Source organism: Salmo salar, chromosome ssa18, assembly GCF_905237065.1.
Source record: "Salmo salar chromosome ssa18, Ssal_v3.1, whole genome shotgun sequence".
NCBI classification, from domain to species: Eukaryota; Metazoa; Chordata; class Actinopteri; order Salmoniformes; family Salmonidae; genus Salmo; species Salmo salar.
The window spans coordinates 54059936-54078906 of NC_059459.1; the positions used below are offsets into that span (position 1 = coordinate 54059936).

Below are 18971 nucleotides of genomic sequence, written 5' to 3' on the forward strand. Positions count from 1 at the left end.
ACCAATTGCACAACTTCCATTTGTTTGCTATTGATGTTATACAATTGGCTTTTTTTTAAATAGGTAATTTGGTAGCTAAGTCACCTGACATATGACCAGGAAAGTATCATCTCACATGGACAGAAAGGTAAATACACACACACAAAGAGCTTGTTTTCAGAGGTAGATTCCAGATTGGTCAAATGAGTCTTCCCATGAGCCTCTCCTGCCCTTTCTAACAACTTACTGTAACTCACTACTGATACAGTATCTACTGAATCTTGTTATACAACTGTCTCTATCCATTTCTCGCTCCATCCATCACACGCTCTTTCTCTCTATCCATCCATCTCTCCTCATCTCTTTCCCATATACTCCATCTGTTTTATGATCGCAGACCCCCCCTTTCTGTCTCTCTCTGCCTTGCTCTGTTTTTGACTCAGTCCATGTTGTTCAGTCTGTCAGTCACCATGACAGAAGACAACCAATTATCATAAACTCAATCATGTCTTTAAATTGAAAAGTTTGCCAATATCTTAATATTGCTCTTGGCCAAGTCATTCAGAATTATGACTGAAACCCACTTTTTACACTATAACACCTTAGAGTACTAAATGGGTTTTGAAATAATAGATTCATTCATTAAGATATGATTGAAAAAATTGGGCAAAAAAATTAAGAAAATACACACACACACACACACACACACACACACACACACACACACACACACCATTCAAAGGTTTGAACACAGCTACTCATTCAAGGGTTTTTCTTCTTTTTTTTTAATCTACATTGTAGAATGATAGTGAAGACATCAAGACTATGAACTAACACATACAAATCATGTAATAACCCCCCAAAAAGTGTTAAATCAAAATATATTTTAAATGTGAGATTCTTCAAAGTAGCCACCCTTTGCCTTGATGACAACTTTGCACACTCTGGCATTCTCACAACCAGCTTCATGAGGAAGTCACCTGGAATGCATTTCAATTAACAGATGTGCCTTGTTAAAAGTTCCTTTGTGGAATTTCTTTCCTTCTTAATGTGTTTCAGCCAATCAGTTGGGTTATGAAGGTAGGGGTGGTATATCCCTATTTGGTAAATGGCAAGAGCAGATCAAATAAGCAAAGAGAAACGACAGTCCATCATTACTTTAAGACATGAAGGTCAGTCAATCGAGAACTTTGAAAGTTTCTTCAAGTGCAGTCGCAAAAACCATCAAGCGCTATGATGAAACTGGCTCACATGAGGACCGCCACAGGAAAGTAAGACCCAGAGTTACCTCTGCTGCAGAGGATAAGTTCATTAGAGTTACCAGCCTCAGAAATTGCAGCCCAAATAAATGCCTCACAGAGTTCAAGTAACAGACACATCTCATCTACTGTTCAGAGGAGACTGCGTGAATCAGGCCTTCATGGTCGAATTTCTGCAAAGAAACCACTACTAAAAGACACCAATAAGAAGAAGAGACTTGCTTGGGCCAAGAAACACGAGCAATGAACATATGACCGGTGGAAATCTGTCCTTTGGTCTGATGAGTCCAAATTTGAGATTTTTGGTTCCAACCACCATGTTTTTGTGAGACGCAGATTAGGTGAACGGATGATCTCTGCATGTGTGGTTTCCACCGTGAAGCAGGTGATGTGATGGTGCTTTCCTGGTGACACCGTCAGTGATTTTTTGGGGGAATTTAAGGCACACTTAACCAGCATGGCTACCACAGCATTCTGCAGTGATACACCATCCCATCTGGTTTGCGCTTAGTGGGACTATCATTTGTTTTTCAACAGGATAATGACCCAACACACCTCCAGGCTGTGTAAGGGCTATTTGACCAAGAGGGAGAGTGATGGGGTGCTTCATCAGATGACCTGGCCTCCACAATCACTTGACCTCAACCCAATTGAGATGGTTTGTGATGAGTTGGACCACACAGAGTGAAGGAAAAGCACCCAACAAGTGCTCAGCATATGTGGGAACTCCTTCAAGACTGTTGGAAAAGCGTTCCAGGTAACTACGTCATGAAGCTGGTTAAGAGAATGCCAAGAGTGTGCAAAGCTGTCAGCAAGGCAAAGGGTGGCTACTTTGAAGAATCTAAAATAGATTGATTTGTATAACACTTTTTTGGTTACTACATGTTTCCATATGTGTTATTTCATAGTTTTGATGTCTTCACTATTATTCCACAATGTAGAAAATAGTAAAAATAAAGAAAAACCCTTGAATGAGTAGGTGTGTCCAAACTTTTGACTGGTACTAAAATATATATATATATATCTTTCTGATTGAGAGGGGGTCAAATACTTATTTCCCTCATTAAAATGCAAATCAATTTATAACATTTTTGACATGCATTTTTCTGGATTTTTTTGTTGTTATTCTGTCTCTCACTGTTCAAATAAACCTACCATTAAAATTATAGACTGATCATTTCTTTGTCAGTGGGCAAACGTACAAAATCAGCAGGGGATCAAATACTTTTTTCCCTCACTGTGTGTATATATATATATGGTTTGCTTGAAGGGTCACTGACTATCTGTGTCTTGTGTTCAATTACTTGTGGTCAGACATCTCCAGATAATGAGAGACATTTCTTCAAAGGGATATGGCCTTACACACACAAACACTAGCACGCATTGCATACACATGCCAGCGCACACACAGAGATCTGCAGTGGTCTCAAAGAAGACATCGCCTGGACCTTCGGATCTGATTCCAACTGATGGGGGTAAAATGTTTGGACTGTCTTTGGGTCAGGGAGCGCTTCTCTCACTTCACCAGTAGCCTATCTACTGGGACACTTAAATACTGTCAATCTTCTAGAACCTTTCAAGGCACGCACACACGCACACCCACCCCCCTTCCAGTGTGATGTGAATTTTGTTCTTGCTATTTCAAAGATATGGAACCTGATCTTGTAAAGTGTCTCTTTAGTAGACGGAAGAGCCACAGCCAATGAGTGCAGCGCAGCTGCCGTCCCTGGCGACCGACCGACCTCACCTCTGCAACAGGCCTCAGCATACTACTAAACACCTCCGCCTCCCCTCCTTCTCTCCATATTCTAATCCACCATATGCAAAGGGAGTTGTGGGTGAGAAGGTGTAAACCCCACTGAAGAACTGAAGACATGACGTGGTAATCCAAGCCCATGTATATGATGTTCATTAAAACTGTATTTTTTGCTTTATATTGTTATGTTATACTCTATTCTTAAGACCTTGTCTGTTTATTAAGTTTTACACACACAGACACCATAGCTTAGCAACTCTGTTCTTATTATAGGTGAAAGGAGTGAGTTACTTTCCAAAACACCTTGAAGGCAAAGAAGAGAGGGGGCTTTTTAGACCCTGTCTGAGGGTGTGTTGAAGAACTGGGTGAGGCAGGGGGGAGCGAGTGGGGTGGGGGCAGTTTGTTAGCGGTGTGTGTGTTTTTCGGAGGTCTGAATGTCTAGCCACGGATCCTCTAGTTGTGATCAATGCTACAAGTCAGCTTCTCGCCAAGCTGTCCTTCCTTCAATAAATTATGCCCCACTGTGTGTGCATTTGTGTGCTTGCGCATGTATGTGTTTGTGTCTGAGAGTGTGGGAGGGGGGGGGGGGGGGGTATTCCGCGGTGGGAAAAGTGTGTGTGTGTATAAAGAAGTAGAGAGACAATGCTGTCACATTGTGGGAGGTGGGTGTTGGGAGGTGAGAGGGTTTTGGGGGTTTTAAGGTTTCCTGGGCCAGATGTGGGTTACAGGGGGTGAGTACGTCCCCAAATTGACCTCCTTTCCCCAACCCTCATCTCACCTGCCACCATCCTCACCCCTGTCACACCCCTGTTACCTCACCACTGCCAGGAAGAGGGATGGAGGTTACAGTCATGACAGTAACCAATGAGTCATAAAGAGGTTTAACTCTGAGGTCACACATGGACTATTCTCGTCACACTTAATTAAACACAGACTCAATTTAATCAAAAACATAAACTTGTTCCATTAAAAAAATATAACACTTTCCTGACAAAACCCCCAAATGGCATTAAATAATGATTAAGACATTTAATCATTTAATTTCTTCAATAATGAAAGAAGCAAACAAATTTTGCTATACAAGTTCTGGGAAAGGTCTATATAATTGCATGGACTTTCAAAGACTGTTATGCTCTTGATACAGCATGATAGAAGAGAAAAGAGCAGGGACAGTCATGTGGGCCTGAGCGTGTAAATCCAATATGCATGCAACAATGTCCCAGGGAATAGTCACATACTCCAGGGTCAAGTTTCTCCTGGGTTCTGATCTAGGATCAGCTACAACAGTCCTCTTAAGGGCTTCAAATCTGATCTAAGGACAGCTCAAGGCTTGGCAAAATGGGCAATGCTTTGCCTTCTTGCACTCCAGAAGAGAAGAGCTCCTAAATCATTCTGGTGACCCCCGCCGCCAAACAACGCAGGGTTTTTCGCAGCTTCTCTTTGCCCTTTTTTTATTTCTTTATTTTATTTCACCTTTATTTAACCAGGTAGGCAAGTTGAGAACAAGTTCTCATTTACAATTGCGACCTGGCCAAGATAAAGCAAAGCAGTTTGAAACATACAACAACACAGAGATACACATGGAGTAAAACAAACCTACAGTCAATAATATAGTAGAAAAATAAGTCTATAAACAAAGTGAGCAAATGAGGTGAGATAAGGGAGGTAAAGGCAAAAAAGGCCATGGTGGCAAAGTAAATACAATATAGCAAGTAAAACACTGGAATGGTAGATTTGCAGTGGAAGAAAGTGCAAAGTATAAATAGAAATAATGGGGTGCAAAGGAGCAAAATAAATAAATAAATAAATAAATACAGTAGGGGAAGAGGTAGTTGTTTGGGCTAAATTATAGATTATGTGCAGGTGCAGTAATCTGTGAGCTGCTCTGACAGCTAGTGCTTAAAGCTAGTGAGGGAGATAAGTGTTTCCAGTTTTAGAGATTTTTGTAGTTCCTTCCAGTCATTAGCAGCAGAGAACTGGAAGGAGAGGCGGCTGAAGGAGGAATTGGCTTTGGGGGTGACCAGAGAGATATACCTGCTGGAGCGCGTGCTGCTATGGTGACCAGTGAGCTGAGATAAGGAGGAACTTTACCTAGCAGGGTCTTGTAGATGACCTGGAGCCAGTGGGTTTGGCAACGAGTATGAAGCGAGGGCCAGCCAACGAGAGCGTACAGGTCGCAGTGGTGGGTAGTGTATGGGGCTTTGGTGACAAAATGGATGGCACTGTGATAGACTGCATCCAATTGATTGAGTAGTGTATTGGAGGCTATTTTGTAAATGATGTCGCCGAAGTCAAGAATCGGTAGGATGGTCAGTTTTACGAGGGTGTTAGGCAGCATGAGTGAAAGATGCTTTGTTGCGAAATAGGAAGCCAATACTAGATTTAACTTTGGATTGGAGATGTTTGATGTGAGTCTAGAAGGAGAATTTACAGTCTAACCAGACACCTAGGTATTTGTAGTTGTCCACATATTCTAAGTCAGAACCACCCAGAGTAGTGATGTTGGACGGGCGGGCAGGTCCAGGCAGCGATCGGTTGAAGAGCATGCATTTAGTTTTACTTGTATTTAAGAGCAGTTGGAGGCCACGGAAGGAGAGTTGTATGGCATTGAAGCTCGTCTGGAGGGTAGTTAACACAGTGTCCAAAGAAGGGCCAGAAGTATACAGAATGGTGACGTCTGCGTAGAGGTGGATCAGAGACTCACCAGCAGCAAGAGCGACATCATTGATGTATACAGAGAAAAGAGTTGGCCCAAGAATTGAACCCTGTGGCACCCCCATAGAGACTGCCAGAGGCCCGGACAATAGGCCCTCCGATTTGACACACTGAACTCTATCAGAGAAGTAGTTGGTGAACCAGGCGAGGCAATCATTTGAGAAACCAAGGCTATTGAGTCTGCCGATGAGGATGTGGTGATTGATTGACAGAGTCGAAAGCCTTGGCCAGGTCAATGAATACGGCTGCATTGTATTGTTTTTTTATCGATGGTGGTTAAGATATCATTTAGGACCTTGAGTTTGGCTGAGGTGTACCCATGACCAGCTCTGAAACCAGATTGCATAGCGGAGAAGGTGCGGTGGGATTCGAAATGGTCGGTAATCTGTTTGTTGACTTGGCTTTCGAAAGACTTTAGAAAGACAGGGTAGGATAGATATAGGTCTGTAGCAGTTTGGGTCAAGAGTGTCCCCCCCTTTGAAGAGGGGTGATGACCGCAGCTGCTTTCCAATCTTTGGGAATCTCAGATGATACGAAAGAGAGGTTGAACAGGCTAGTAATAGGGGTTGCAACAATTTTGGCAGATAATTTTAGAAAGAAAGGGTTCAGATTGTCTAGCCCGGCTGATTTGTAGGGGTCCAGATTTTGCAGCTCTCTCAGAACATCAGCTGACTAGATTTGGGAGAAGGAGAAATGGGGAAGGCTTGGGCGAGTTGCTGTGGGGTGTGCAGTGCTGTTGACCGGGGTAGGGGTAGCCAGGTGGCAAGCATGGCCAGCCGTAGAAAAATGCTTATTGAAATTCTAAATTATAGTGGATTTATCGGTGGTGACAGAGTTTCCTATCCTCAGTGCAGTGGGCAGCTGGGAGTCTCCAAGGACTTTACAGTGTCCCAGAACCTTTTTTTGAGTTTGTGTTGCAGGAAGAAAATTTCTGCTTGAAAAAGCTAGCCTTTGCTTTTCTAACTGCCTGTGTATATTGGTTTCTAACTTCCCTGAAAAGTTGCATATCACGGGGGCTGTTTGATGCTAATGCAGAACACCACAGGATGTTTTTGTGTTGGTTAACTTGTTGGGGCTAGGGGGCAGTATTTGCACGGCCGGATAAAAAACGTACCCGATTTAAACTGGTTACTACTCTTGCCCAGAAACAAGAATATGAATATATGGATAGAAAACACTAACGTTTCTAAAACTGTTTGAATGGTGTCTGTGAGTATAACAGAACTCATATGGCAGGCCAAAACCTGAGAAGATTCCATACAGGAAGTGCCCTGTCTGACAATTTATTGTCCTTCTGTTGCATCTCTATCGAAAATACAGCATCTATGCTGTAACGTGACACTTTCTAAGGCTCCCATTGGCTCTCTAAAGCCGCCAGAAAGTGGAATGGGGTGTCTGCTGTCTATGGGCAAAGTACAACAGCTCTGTTTGTGAGTGGTCAGCCTGGGGACAGTGAGACTGAGATGTGTGTTCACGAGAATTCGAAAAAAAAATCTTTCAGCCTTTGAATGAATACAACGTTGCCCGGTTGGAATATTAGCGCTATTTTAAGAGAAAAATAGCATAACAATTTATTTTAAACAGCGTTTGACATGCTTTGAAGTACAGTAATGGAATATTTTGAATTTTTTGTCACGAAATGCGCTCGCATTCGGATAGTGTCAAAATAGCTAGCCCGTGATGGCTGAGCTATGTACTCAGAATATTGCAAAATGTGCTTTCGCCGAAAAGCTATTTTAAAATCTGACACTGCGATTGCATAAAGGAGTTCTGTATCTATAATTCTTTAAATAATTGTTATGTGTTTTGTGAACGTTTATCGTGAGTAATTTAGTAAATTCACCGGAAGTTTTCGGTGGGTATGCTAGTTCTGAACATCACATGCTAATGTAAAAAGCTGGTTTTTGATATAAATATGAACTTGATTGAACAAAACATGCATGTATTGTATAACATAATGTCCTAGGAGTGTCATCTGATGAAGATCATCAAAGGTTAGTGCTGCATTTAGCTGTGGTTTTGGTTTTTGTGACATATATGCTTGCTTTGAAAATGGCTGTGTGATTATTTTTGGCAAGGTACTCTCCTGACATAATCTAATGTTTTGCTTTCGCTGTAAAGCCTTTTTGAAATCGGACAATGTGGTTAGATTAACGAGAGTCTTGTCTTTAAAATGGTGTAAAATAGTTATATGTTTGAGAAATGTAAGTTATAGCATTTTTGAGGTATTTGTATTTCGCGCCACGCGATTCCACTGGCTGTTGACTAGGGTGGGACGCAAGCCCAGGGAAGTTAAGGGCAGTCAGGTCTGGAGAGAACCAAGGGCTATATCTGTTCCTGGTTCTACATTTCTTGAATGGGGCATGCTTATTTAAGATGGTGAGGAAGGCATTTAAAAAAAATAACCAGGCATCCTCTACTGAAGGGGTGAGGTCAATATCCTTCCAGGATACCCAGGCCAGGTCGATTAGAAAGGCCTGCTCGCTGAAGTGTTTTAGGGAGCGTTTGACAGTGATGAGTGGAGGTCATTTGACCGCTGACCCATTACGGATGCAGGCAATGAGGCAGTGATCACTGAGATCTTGGTTGAAAACAGCAGAGGTGTATTTAGAGGGCAAGTTGGTTAGGATTATCTATGAGGGTGCCCGTGTTTACGGCTTTGGGGTGGTACCTGGTAGGTTCATTGATAATTTGTGTGAGATTGAGGGCATCAAGCTTAGATTGTAGGGTCGCTGGGGTGTTAAGCATGTCCCAGTTTAGGTCACCTTGCAGCACGAGCTCTGAAGATAGATGGGGGGCAATCACTTCACATATGGTGTCCAGAGCACAGCTGGGGGAAGAGGGTGGTCTATAGCAGGCGGCAACGGTAAGAGAGGTGGATTTTTAAAAGTAGAAGTTCAAATTGTTTGGGTACAGACCTGGATAGTAGGACAGAACTCTGCAGGCTATCGCTGCAGTAGATTGCAACACCGCCCCCTTTGGCCGTTCTATCTTGTCTGAAAATGTTGTAGTTAGGGATGAAGATTTCAGAGTTTTTGGTGGACTTCCTAAGCCAGGATTCAGACACGGCTAGGACATCCGGGTTGGCAGTGTGTTAAAGCAGTGAATAAAACAAACTTAGGGAGGAGGCTTCTAATGTTAACATGCATGAAACCAAGGCTATTACGGTTACAGAAGTCATGAAAAGAGAGCGCCTGGGGAATAGGACTGGAGCTAGGCACTGCAGGGCCTGGATTCACCTCTACATAACCAGAGGAACAGAGGAGGAGTAGGATAAGGGTACGGCTAAAAGCTATGAGAATTGGTCGTCTAGGACATCAGAGAGTAAAGAGAGTAAAAGGAGCAGGTTTCTGGGGGTGATAAAATAGCTTCAAGGTATAATGTACAGACAAAGGTATGGTAGGATGCGAATACAGTGGAGGTAAACCTAGGCATTGAGTGATGATGAGAGAGATATTGTCTCTAGAAACATCATTGAAACCAGGTGATGTCATTGCATGTGTGGGTGGTGGAACTGAGAGGTTGGATAAGGTATAATGAGCCGGGCTCGAGTCTCTACAGTGAAATAAGCCAATAAGCCCTTATAAAGTCGAAGGTCAGAACCTTGCTCCGTCATCCCCCGTCACACACATGCATGGACACAAACACAAATGTGTACACACACACAATAAATGTATGTGTACATATACACGCAAGCACACACAAATGTATTACGTACACGCATACTCTGATTCTCTCTCTCACACACACACACCTCCTCGGACGGGGCCAGCTCCAACACCTCTGCTCTTCGGGGCCTTAAGGGTCCATAAATGGCCGCCCCCCTGCTCTTCTGAGACGCCCCCCGGCCAAGGTATAACAGTTTCTCACACCACTGCAGCTCTACGAGTTAAAAATTACTCCTGGCACACACACAGACACAAACACACACAGAGAGAATCTGACCAAAGCCCTTAGTGTTTTTATATTAAAGGCCCAGCTGATGAAACTAACACCATATAAAAGTCGGAATATTCACATGACAATCTGTCCCCAATTGGATGGAAACCTAGCTAGTAAGGTACTTAATTGTAACCAATAAATTATTTTATACTGATTTAAAATGGCTACATCGGGCGTTTAAACTAAATTGATTATGAGAGGGCACAGGTCAGAGCAGGTCAGGTCATACTGTCAAACACACTGAGAAAGGCCTACCATATTCTCATTCTCTTTTTTATTCTCTTTCCCTCCCTTCTCTTCTCTCCACTATCTAGCTTCCTAAGCTGATTATTGGCTTGCAAACATTTTACCATGAGTTTATGGGGTTGTTTAGGAGGCTAAGGCCCAGTGCAATTCAACCCAAAAGCCACAAATCATTCCACCTTAAGAATGCAGAAACAGAAATAACTTTGTAACGGAAATTACCAGGTAACAGTGATGACCAGATAACAGTGATGACCAGGTAACAGTGATGACCAGGTAACAGTGATGACCAGGTAACAGTGATGACTTGAAAAATGACCAAGTTACACACATGATTTGGTGACACAAACAACTTGGTAACAAAAATGACCAGGTAACAGACATGACCAGATCATTACACATACATAGACTAATGCTGTATTAGTATTACGCACCTCTACACTCTCGTTGACCTCAATCCCGCCGTCATTGTCGTCGTCCAGCTGTTTGTGGATGACCCGGAGGGCCTCCAGGCTGAAACGGTCTGCATCGCCCATGCATGGCGGCATCACCGTCAGACAGGGGTCTGAAGGAAGAGAGAGAGAGTTCAAAGGTCAAATATTAAAGGTCACTCAAGTTAAAGGTCGCTGGCGTGGAGCCGTGTGTATTAATCACATTTATAAACATCCATTTGGCAAGACATTGACAGATGTACACTGTAAATGATAAATTATGTGAACAAAACATGACATGCTCTTTCCATGACAGACTGACCAGGTGAATCCAGGTGAAATCTATAATCCCTTAATGATGTCACCATTTTACTGTCTGGTATGCCATTGCTATTCCACTCACGTGCCAAGACGCCACACTGTTTTCATTTCTGCGCCAGAGAATCCCCCAGCAAATGAGTCTATCAGAACCGTGTTTCCCTTTCAAAAGGACAGTGTGAGGCTAGGTCCGTGCCAATCTGTCTGTGCAAGCGACACACACACTCTAATGGAACACACATACTCAAGAAAGCATGCCTACGCATAGGCTATAAACACACAAAAACGTGCACACACACACACTATGCAAGACTGAATACAGTCGTGGCCAAAAGTTTTGAGAATGACACAAATATTACATTTCGACAAAGTTTGCTGCTTCAGTGTCTTTAGATATTTTTGTTGGATGTTACTATGGAATACTGAAGTATAATTACAAGCATTTCATAAGTGTCAAAGGCTTTTATTGACAATTACATGAAGTTGATGCAATGAGTCAATATTTGCAGTGTTGACCCTTCTTTTTCAAGACCTCTGCAATCAGCCCTGGTAGGCTGTCAATTAACTTCTGGGCCACATCCTGACTGATGGCAGCCCATTCTTGCATAATCAATGCTTGGAGTTTGTCAGAATTTGTGGGTTTTTGTTTGTCCACCCGCCTCTTGAGGATTGACCACAAGTTCTCAATGGGATTAAAGTCTGGGGAGTTTCCTGGCCATGGACTCAAAATATCAATGTTTTGTTCCCCGAGCCACTTAGTTATCACTTTTACCTTATGGCAAGGTGCCCCATCATGCTGGAAAAGGCATTGTTCGTCACCAAACTGTTCCTGGATGGTTGGGAGAAGTTGCTCTCGGAGGATGTGTTGGTACCATTCTTTATTCATGGCTGTGTTCTTAGGCAAAATTGTGAGTGAGCCCACTCCCTTGGCTGAGAAGCAACCCCACACATGAATGGTCTGAGGATGCTTTACTGTTGGCATGACACAGGACTGGTAGCGCTCACCTTGTCTTCTCCAGACAAGCTTTTTTCCGGATGCCCCAAACAATCGGAAAGGGGATTCATCAGAGAAAATGACTTTACCCCAGTCCTCAGCAATCCAATCCCTGTACCTTTTGCAGAATATCAGTCTGTCCCAGATGTTTTTCCTGGAGAGAAGTGGCTTCTTTGCTGCCCTTCTTGACACCAGGCCATCATATAAAAGTCTTCGCCTCACTGTACACCTGCCTGCTGCCATTCCTGAGCAAGCTCTGTACTAGTGGTGCCCCAATCCCGCAGCTGAATCAACTTTAGGAGACGGTCCTGGCGCTTGCTGGACTTTCTTGGGCCTTCTTCACAACAATTAAACCGCTCTCCTGGAAGTTCTTGATAATCTGATAAATGGTTGATTTAGGTTCAATTCCACTCTACACAATGAGTAAGGCATTAGCTTTTGAACAATAAACACACACACACACACACACACACACACACACACACACACACACACACACACACACACACACACACACACACACACACACACACACACACACACACACACACACACACACACACACACACACACACACACACACACACACACACACACACACACACACAGCAATATCCTTGCCTGTGAAGCCCTTTTTGTGCAAAGCAATGATGACGGCACGTGTTTCCTTGCAGGTAACCATGTTTGACAGAGGAAGAACAATGATTCCAAGCACCACCCTCCTTTTGAAGCTTCCAGTCTGTTATTCAAACTCAATCAGCATGACAGAGTGATCTCCAGCCTTGTCCTCGTCAACACTCACACCTGTGTTAACGAGAGAATCACTGACATGATGTCAGCTGGTCCTTTTGTGGCAAAGCTGAAATGCAGTGGAAATGTTTTTGGGGGGATTCAGTTCATTTGCATGGCAAAGAGGTACTTTGCAATTAATTGCAATTCATCTGATCACTCTTCATAACATTCTGGAGTATATGCAAATTGCCATCATACAAACTGAGGCAGCAGACTTTGTGAAAATTAATATTTATGTCATTCTCAAAACTTTTGGCCACGACTGTAGACATGCACGGCTGAAAACATACATACAGCTGACAATGTAGTGTACACATGGACTCTACTCTATGTTCACAGCCCCTACACTCAGGAGAGTGACAAACCAGCTGGGATGTATAGAATGAGACAACCTTTCGTAGAACCGCATTCCACTCTACACAATGAGTAAGGCATTAGCTTTTGAACAATAAACACACACACACACACACACACACACACACACACACACACACACACACACACACACACACACACACACACACACACACACACAGAGATCAGGGTTTGAAACAGTGCCCAACTGACCAAACCACTATGGTAAGCATCAAACAAGCATGATGGATTATGTTAATAAAACAATGAATCAACACAACAATTAGGTCCATCCATCTATCCAGCCAAGACGTCAAACAATATCTACCAGTCACTCACAGTCAAATCATTAGTAACAGACTGGCTTGCGTAGGGGTTTTCTGTTTTTGATGTAGGATCTTGTTACTGAAACTAGACACCTTAGTTAGATATAGTGTTGGTGCTTGGCAATGTGGCAGCTAATGGAGACTTTTAATTGGACCACAGCCCAGGCTGAGTCCACTGGGGAGAAAGCCCACAATACTTGGCAAAACTATTATTGGCAAGAGTGTGTGATTAGACAGAAACTTTTTAACTGGAAAAGAGACTTGATTGGAAAAAACTTCTGTTGAGTGTTCCATACCGTATAGACTGTATGTCATGAACACACTATGATATATAAGTAATACTTTCAGTAAATCATTGACATTATCATCAAATTAATGTATCTAAAATCACAGAATTAACCAAATGCAACTTTCCATGCAACTTGTCATGCAGACAAAAACATTTAAGGCTAAGCCTAACTAAATTGTGTTTTTACAAAGGTTATACAAACTATTTGCTTAGCAGACGTCCTCCCTCGCAGAAATTTACATATTTCTACATTTACATACCATCTATGTGATAGTGTGACAACAACCATTGCTCTGGTCTCAAATCCAACTCCCTCACCACTAGGTAAAAGCGTGAAAACATTTGATCAGTGTTATTTCCTGATTGTTGCTGGTTGAAAATACAATTTACACAGGACTTTCTAAATCAACAGGTTTGCATGGTTTCAGTTTGCCTGGTGACATCACCAATCAGCAAATTGGTTAATAGACCAATAACAAAGAGAGTTCCAAACCTCTCTGCCAAAAAGCTCTAGTTTTCCCATCCCCACTCAGACCACTCCCAGATAGTCCTAGAAAAATTATTGCTTGAGAAATATTTTTTTGGGGGGGGGCTAAAAAGCTATTTTTGCCCATTTTAATGGAAAACTATTACAGCAACTAAGTTTCCACCTACAGTTTTTATGTGAGTAAAGTCATACAATACAAAACAAAAATCACAACAGCGGTTCGGTACAATTTTATAAATGCCGACAGATTGTTTTTCGACATGTTGGGATCTTTTTGTGTCATAAAATGTATTATGCGAGAAATCCAGTGGAAACGCCTTAATGGTCAAATATTGATATAATAACCATCATATCGAAGTAAACTTGGAGTCACGCGATGATATGGTGTGTGTGGTCCTCCCACTACGACGCGGGAAATAATGCAGTTTATTAGGCTACAGATGAAATAACTTATGATGAACTTCACAGGGTGGTGAAAAAGCACAGTGATCTTGATGCTCCTTTCCAATAAATATCGAGGGTCTTATTCTGGTGACATGACGATTGATGCTTGACTGCCGTTTGACAAATACAATTATTCTCACTCTTAATAATCTCATTATGTAGAGTAGCCTACCAACACAGCCTAATGGCACTCTATCAACAAACTGTTGGCTAGAGCCCATGCCAAAACCAGATTAGGCACATTTGCTATTTAACGCAACAGTTTTTGTGACAAAACTATCCGTACAGTTGAAAATGCGATGGAAACACATTGAAATGTATATTATCATTGAACTTATGATTTTTAATTCTGTACGTGACAACATATGCAAAAAAGTACATTTTGTGTGCTCTACGTCATCACGCACTGGTGGGAATATTCGCATGAAAATCTGTCGCCAATTGGATGGAAACCGAGCTAGTAAAGTACTTAATCGTAACAAAAAAATGGGTGCATCAGGCCATTAAACTATTGATTACGAGAGGGCACAGGGCAGAGCAGGTCACGTCTTACTGTCAAACACACTGAGAAAGGCCTACCATATTCTCATTCTCTCGCTCTTTTTTTCTCCCCACTAGCTTCCTAAAATTATTGAGTTTATGGGGTTAAGGACCAGTTCAATTCAACCCAAAAGCCACAAAGCATTCCCACCTTAAGAATGTTTCTGATAGTATTCCTTCGCGAAGGCAGAAATAACTTGATAACGGAAATGACCATTTTTTTTAACATTTTAGTCATTTAGCAGACGCTCTTATCCAGAGCGACTTACAGTAGTGAATGCATACATTTCATACAATATCATACATTTTTTTTTCTGTGCTGGCCCCCCGTGGGAATCGAACCCACAACCCTGGCGTTGCAAACACCATGCTCTACCAACTGAGCCACAGGTGAGCCACAGGTAACAGAAATGACTTGGTAACAGACTTTATGTAGTGTTGTCTCTCTTGTCACGATGTGTGTTTTGTCCTATATTTTTATTTTATTTTTCTATTTTTAATCCCAGCCCCTGTCCCCGCAGGAGGCATTTTGCCTTTTGGTAGGTAGTCATTGTAAATAAGAATTTGTTCTTCTTTACAACAGGTTTTTAGAAATGTTTGCAAATGTATTACAAATAAAAAACAGAAATACCTTATTTACTTGCCTAGTTAAATAACAGTTAAATAAAAATGTAATAAAAAACAGAAATTACTTGTGATGACTTGAAAAATGACCAAGTAACACACATGACTTGGTGACTGACACAAACAACTTGGTAAAAGGGCTGGGAATTGCCAGTAACCTTACGATACATTATTATCATGATACTTAGGGGCCAATATGTTATGTATTGCGAGTCTCACAGTTATCACGATTCTAAAGTACCTTCGGAATGTATTCAGACCCCTTGAAGTTTATCACATTTTACATCCTTATTCTAAAATGGATGTATAAATATCCTTAGCAATCTAAACACAGTACCCCACAAAGAGAAAACAGGTTTAGACATTTTTGCAAATGTATTGCAAAAAAATATAAAAAATAATATGTACATAAGTGTTCAGACCCTCCAGTTTCCATTGATCATCCTTGAGGTGTTTCTACAACTTGATTGGAGTCTACCTGTGGTAAATTCAATTGATTGGACATGATTTGGAAAGGCACACACCTGTCTACAGTTGACAGTGTATGTCAGTGCAAAGACCAAGCCATGAGGTCAAAGGAATTGTCCGTAAAGCTCTGAGACAGGATTGTGTTAGGCACAGCTCTGCGGAAAGGTCAAAAAATGTCTGCATCATTACCCAAGAACACAGTGGCCTCCATCAATCTTAAATGGAAGAAGTTTGGAACCATCAAGACTCTTCTTAGAGCGGGCCACACGGCCAAACTGAGCAATCTGGGGAGAAGGGCCTTGGTCAGGGAGATGACCAAGAACCCGATGGTCACACTGACAGAGCTCTAGAGTTCCTCTGTGGAGATGGAGGAAACTTCCAGATGGACAACCATCTCTACAGCACTCCACCAATCAGGCCTTTATGGTAGAGAGGCCAGAAGGAAGCCACTTCTCAGTAAAAGGCACATGACAGCCCGCTTGGAGTTTGCAAAAAGGCACCTAAAGACTCTCAGACCATGAGAAACAAGATTCTCTGGTCTGATGAAACCAAGATTGAACTCTTTGGCCTGAATGCCAAGTGTCACGTCTGGAGGAAACCTGGCACCATCCCTACGGTGAAACATGGTGGTGGCGGCATCATGCTGTGGGGATGTTTTTCAGCGACTGGGAGACTAGTCAGGATCGAGGAAAAGATGAACAGAGCAAAGTACAGAGAGGTTCTTGATGAAAACCTTCTCCAGAGCGCTCAGGACCTCAGACAAGGGCGAAGGTTCACCTTCCAATAGGACAACAACCCTAAGCACACAGCAAAGACAACGCAGAAGTGGCTTCGGGACTAGTCTCTGAATGTCCTTGAGTGGCCCAGCCAGAGCCCGGACTTGAACCCAATCGAACATCTCTGGAGAGACCTGACAATAGCTGTGCAGCGACGCTCCCCATCCAACCTGACAGAGCTTGAGAGGATCTGCAGAGAAGAATGGGAGAAACTCTCCAAATACAGGTTTCCTAAGCTTGTAGCGTCATACCCAAGACGACTCGAGGCTGTAATCACTGCCAAAGGTGCTTCAACAAAGTACTGAGTAAAGGGTCTGAATACTTAAATGTGATATCAGTTTATGTTTAATCAATTGGCAAACATTTCTAAAAACCTGTTTTTGATTTGTCATTATGGGGTATTGTGTGTAAATTGAGGGGAATTTTTTTTTTTTTTAGAATAAGGCTGTAACGTAACAAAAAGTGGAATAAGTGGTATGAATATTTTCCGAATGCACTGTATATGTATTGCGATTCGATACTGCGATTTTGTGATTTGATGTTCCAAACATTAAGGTGATGATACCAGCATCGCAATAGTTTTTCCATAGCAAAAATGAAAACATGAAGCAGACTACTCTATTTTGTCCTTCAAAAACCTGCTGTATGTAAAATATTGTATGCTATAGCTTGGAAAATAAATAAAGGTTATTTTGGATGACATCCTAATGATGCTTGTTTCCAAAATTATGGTGGTTTTCCTAAAGAAGTTAAAGGGATACTTCGGCATTTTGATGTCTCTGCGTGTTGTTTGAAGGATGTTGCTTACTAGCGCAATTGCTAACTAGCGTTAGCGCAATGACTGGAAGTCTATGGGTATTTGCTAGCATAGCATTGGCTCGCGAAACTATGTATAACTTTCTTTATACTGAACACAGAGACATATAAATGGTATCTATGAGTTCATCTGACTCTGGGGAAGTAGATAAAGGGCCTCATTGCAAAATCCCGAAGTATCCCATTAAATCCACTGTGTTTTCTTTACTTGCCATGATACTGTCAAATATCGCAATACTGGTATCATCCCACCCCTACCAAACATATTGCTCACTATATGCCTACTGTAGAGAGACAAGAGAGAGCATGACAAAACAAGTTTTGATCAGTCAGGGAAATAAAAGTGCTGAAAGCATGTTGAGTCACTACATCTGACTAGTGCTAGCTAATGCTACCTACAGCAGCAAAACAAATTTTGCGATATGTAACTGTATTGATTTCTTTCCCCCATCACTACTTACCACTTCTCCTCACAGCACTTCCATTTCTACAAAGACATGCCATGTTGTCACCCAGAGGGAAGTTATCACTGTACAAAGTATTACAAAGCCCCCCGTAGGATTTTTTATACTACTATTTTGTTTTAGTTGAGCAACATTTTTGAAAAGTGTTCTGAATAGAACAATGGAACCTTCAGACTCTGACATCTCTCTGGGTTGGCCACCTGCTGTGATTTCAGAAAAACAAAACACAAAATCCCATTACCTTCCTCTCAGTTGTCATATTCTCAGCTTGTGTGTCTTGCATCATTCTCAATGTGTGTGTGACTGTTGTACTGCTACAATGGGGACATGTGACAGGAAATGAAGTGACCCATGGTGACACTGTGTTCAGGGAACACACACTAAATAGAAACACCCGTCAGAATACGACCCAAAAGGGGGTAAAATTAGAACACTGTGAGCTAAAAAATAGACCCTGGAAACCAGTTGTCAGGATGTGGCTTACCTTGTAAAACCTCAACAATGGCAGAGGTCTCCCGCTCACTCTCTCTCATACACACACACTCTCTCACGCACGCACACACATATGCATGCATGCATGCACACACACACACAACCATGAAGGCACCAGCTTGTTTCAAAGTAAACCATCAACAAAACGTATCCCACATTCATTTCTATTCCTCTGAAGTCCTGTCACTTTGTTACTACAAAAGCAGTTCTGCTGTGAATATGAAACTATGCAAAACACCTGCACTAAAATCTGCACTTCTGAAAATAATCTTCTGCATATGAAAACATTTGAATGTATTAAGTCCTTCAGACAAAAACCAGACAAGTCTCGTTCTGGGGTGCTGGTTGGGAAAGGTGTTAAACGCGGAGTAAAATAAGATGGTCTGTTAGTGGGTTTATGAGGACATGTTGTTTATGAGGAAAACTTCCTGGATGTAGAGGTCGCCTGTTGGCCCGCAGTCT

At 42.1% G+C, this 18971-nt stretch overlaps 1 protein-coding gene across 2 annotated transcripts in view; it reads right to left on the reverse strand.

Annotated features, from left to right (window-relative positions):
* Positions 1-18971, reverse strand: part of LOC106577483 (stromal interaction molecule 2) — a 97298-nt gene that overhangs the window by 37368 nt on the left and 40959 nt on the right. For both annotated transcript variants that reach the window (XM_014155505.2, XM_014155506.2), the window contains exon 2: positions 10329-10459. In XM_014155505.2, the coding sequence (XP_014010980.1) occupies positions 10329-10459 (131 nt within the window). The remainder of the gene's footprint in view (positions 1-10328; positions 10460-18971) is intronic.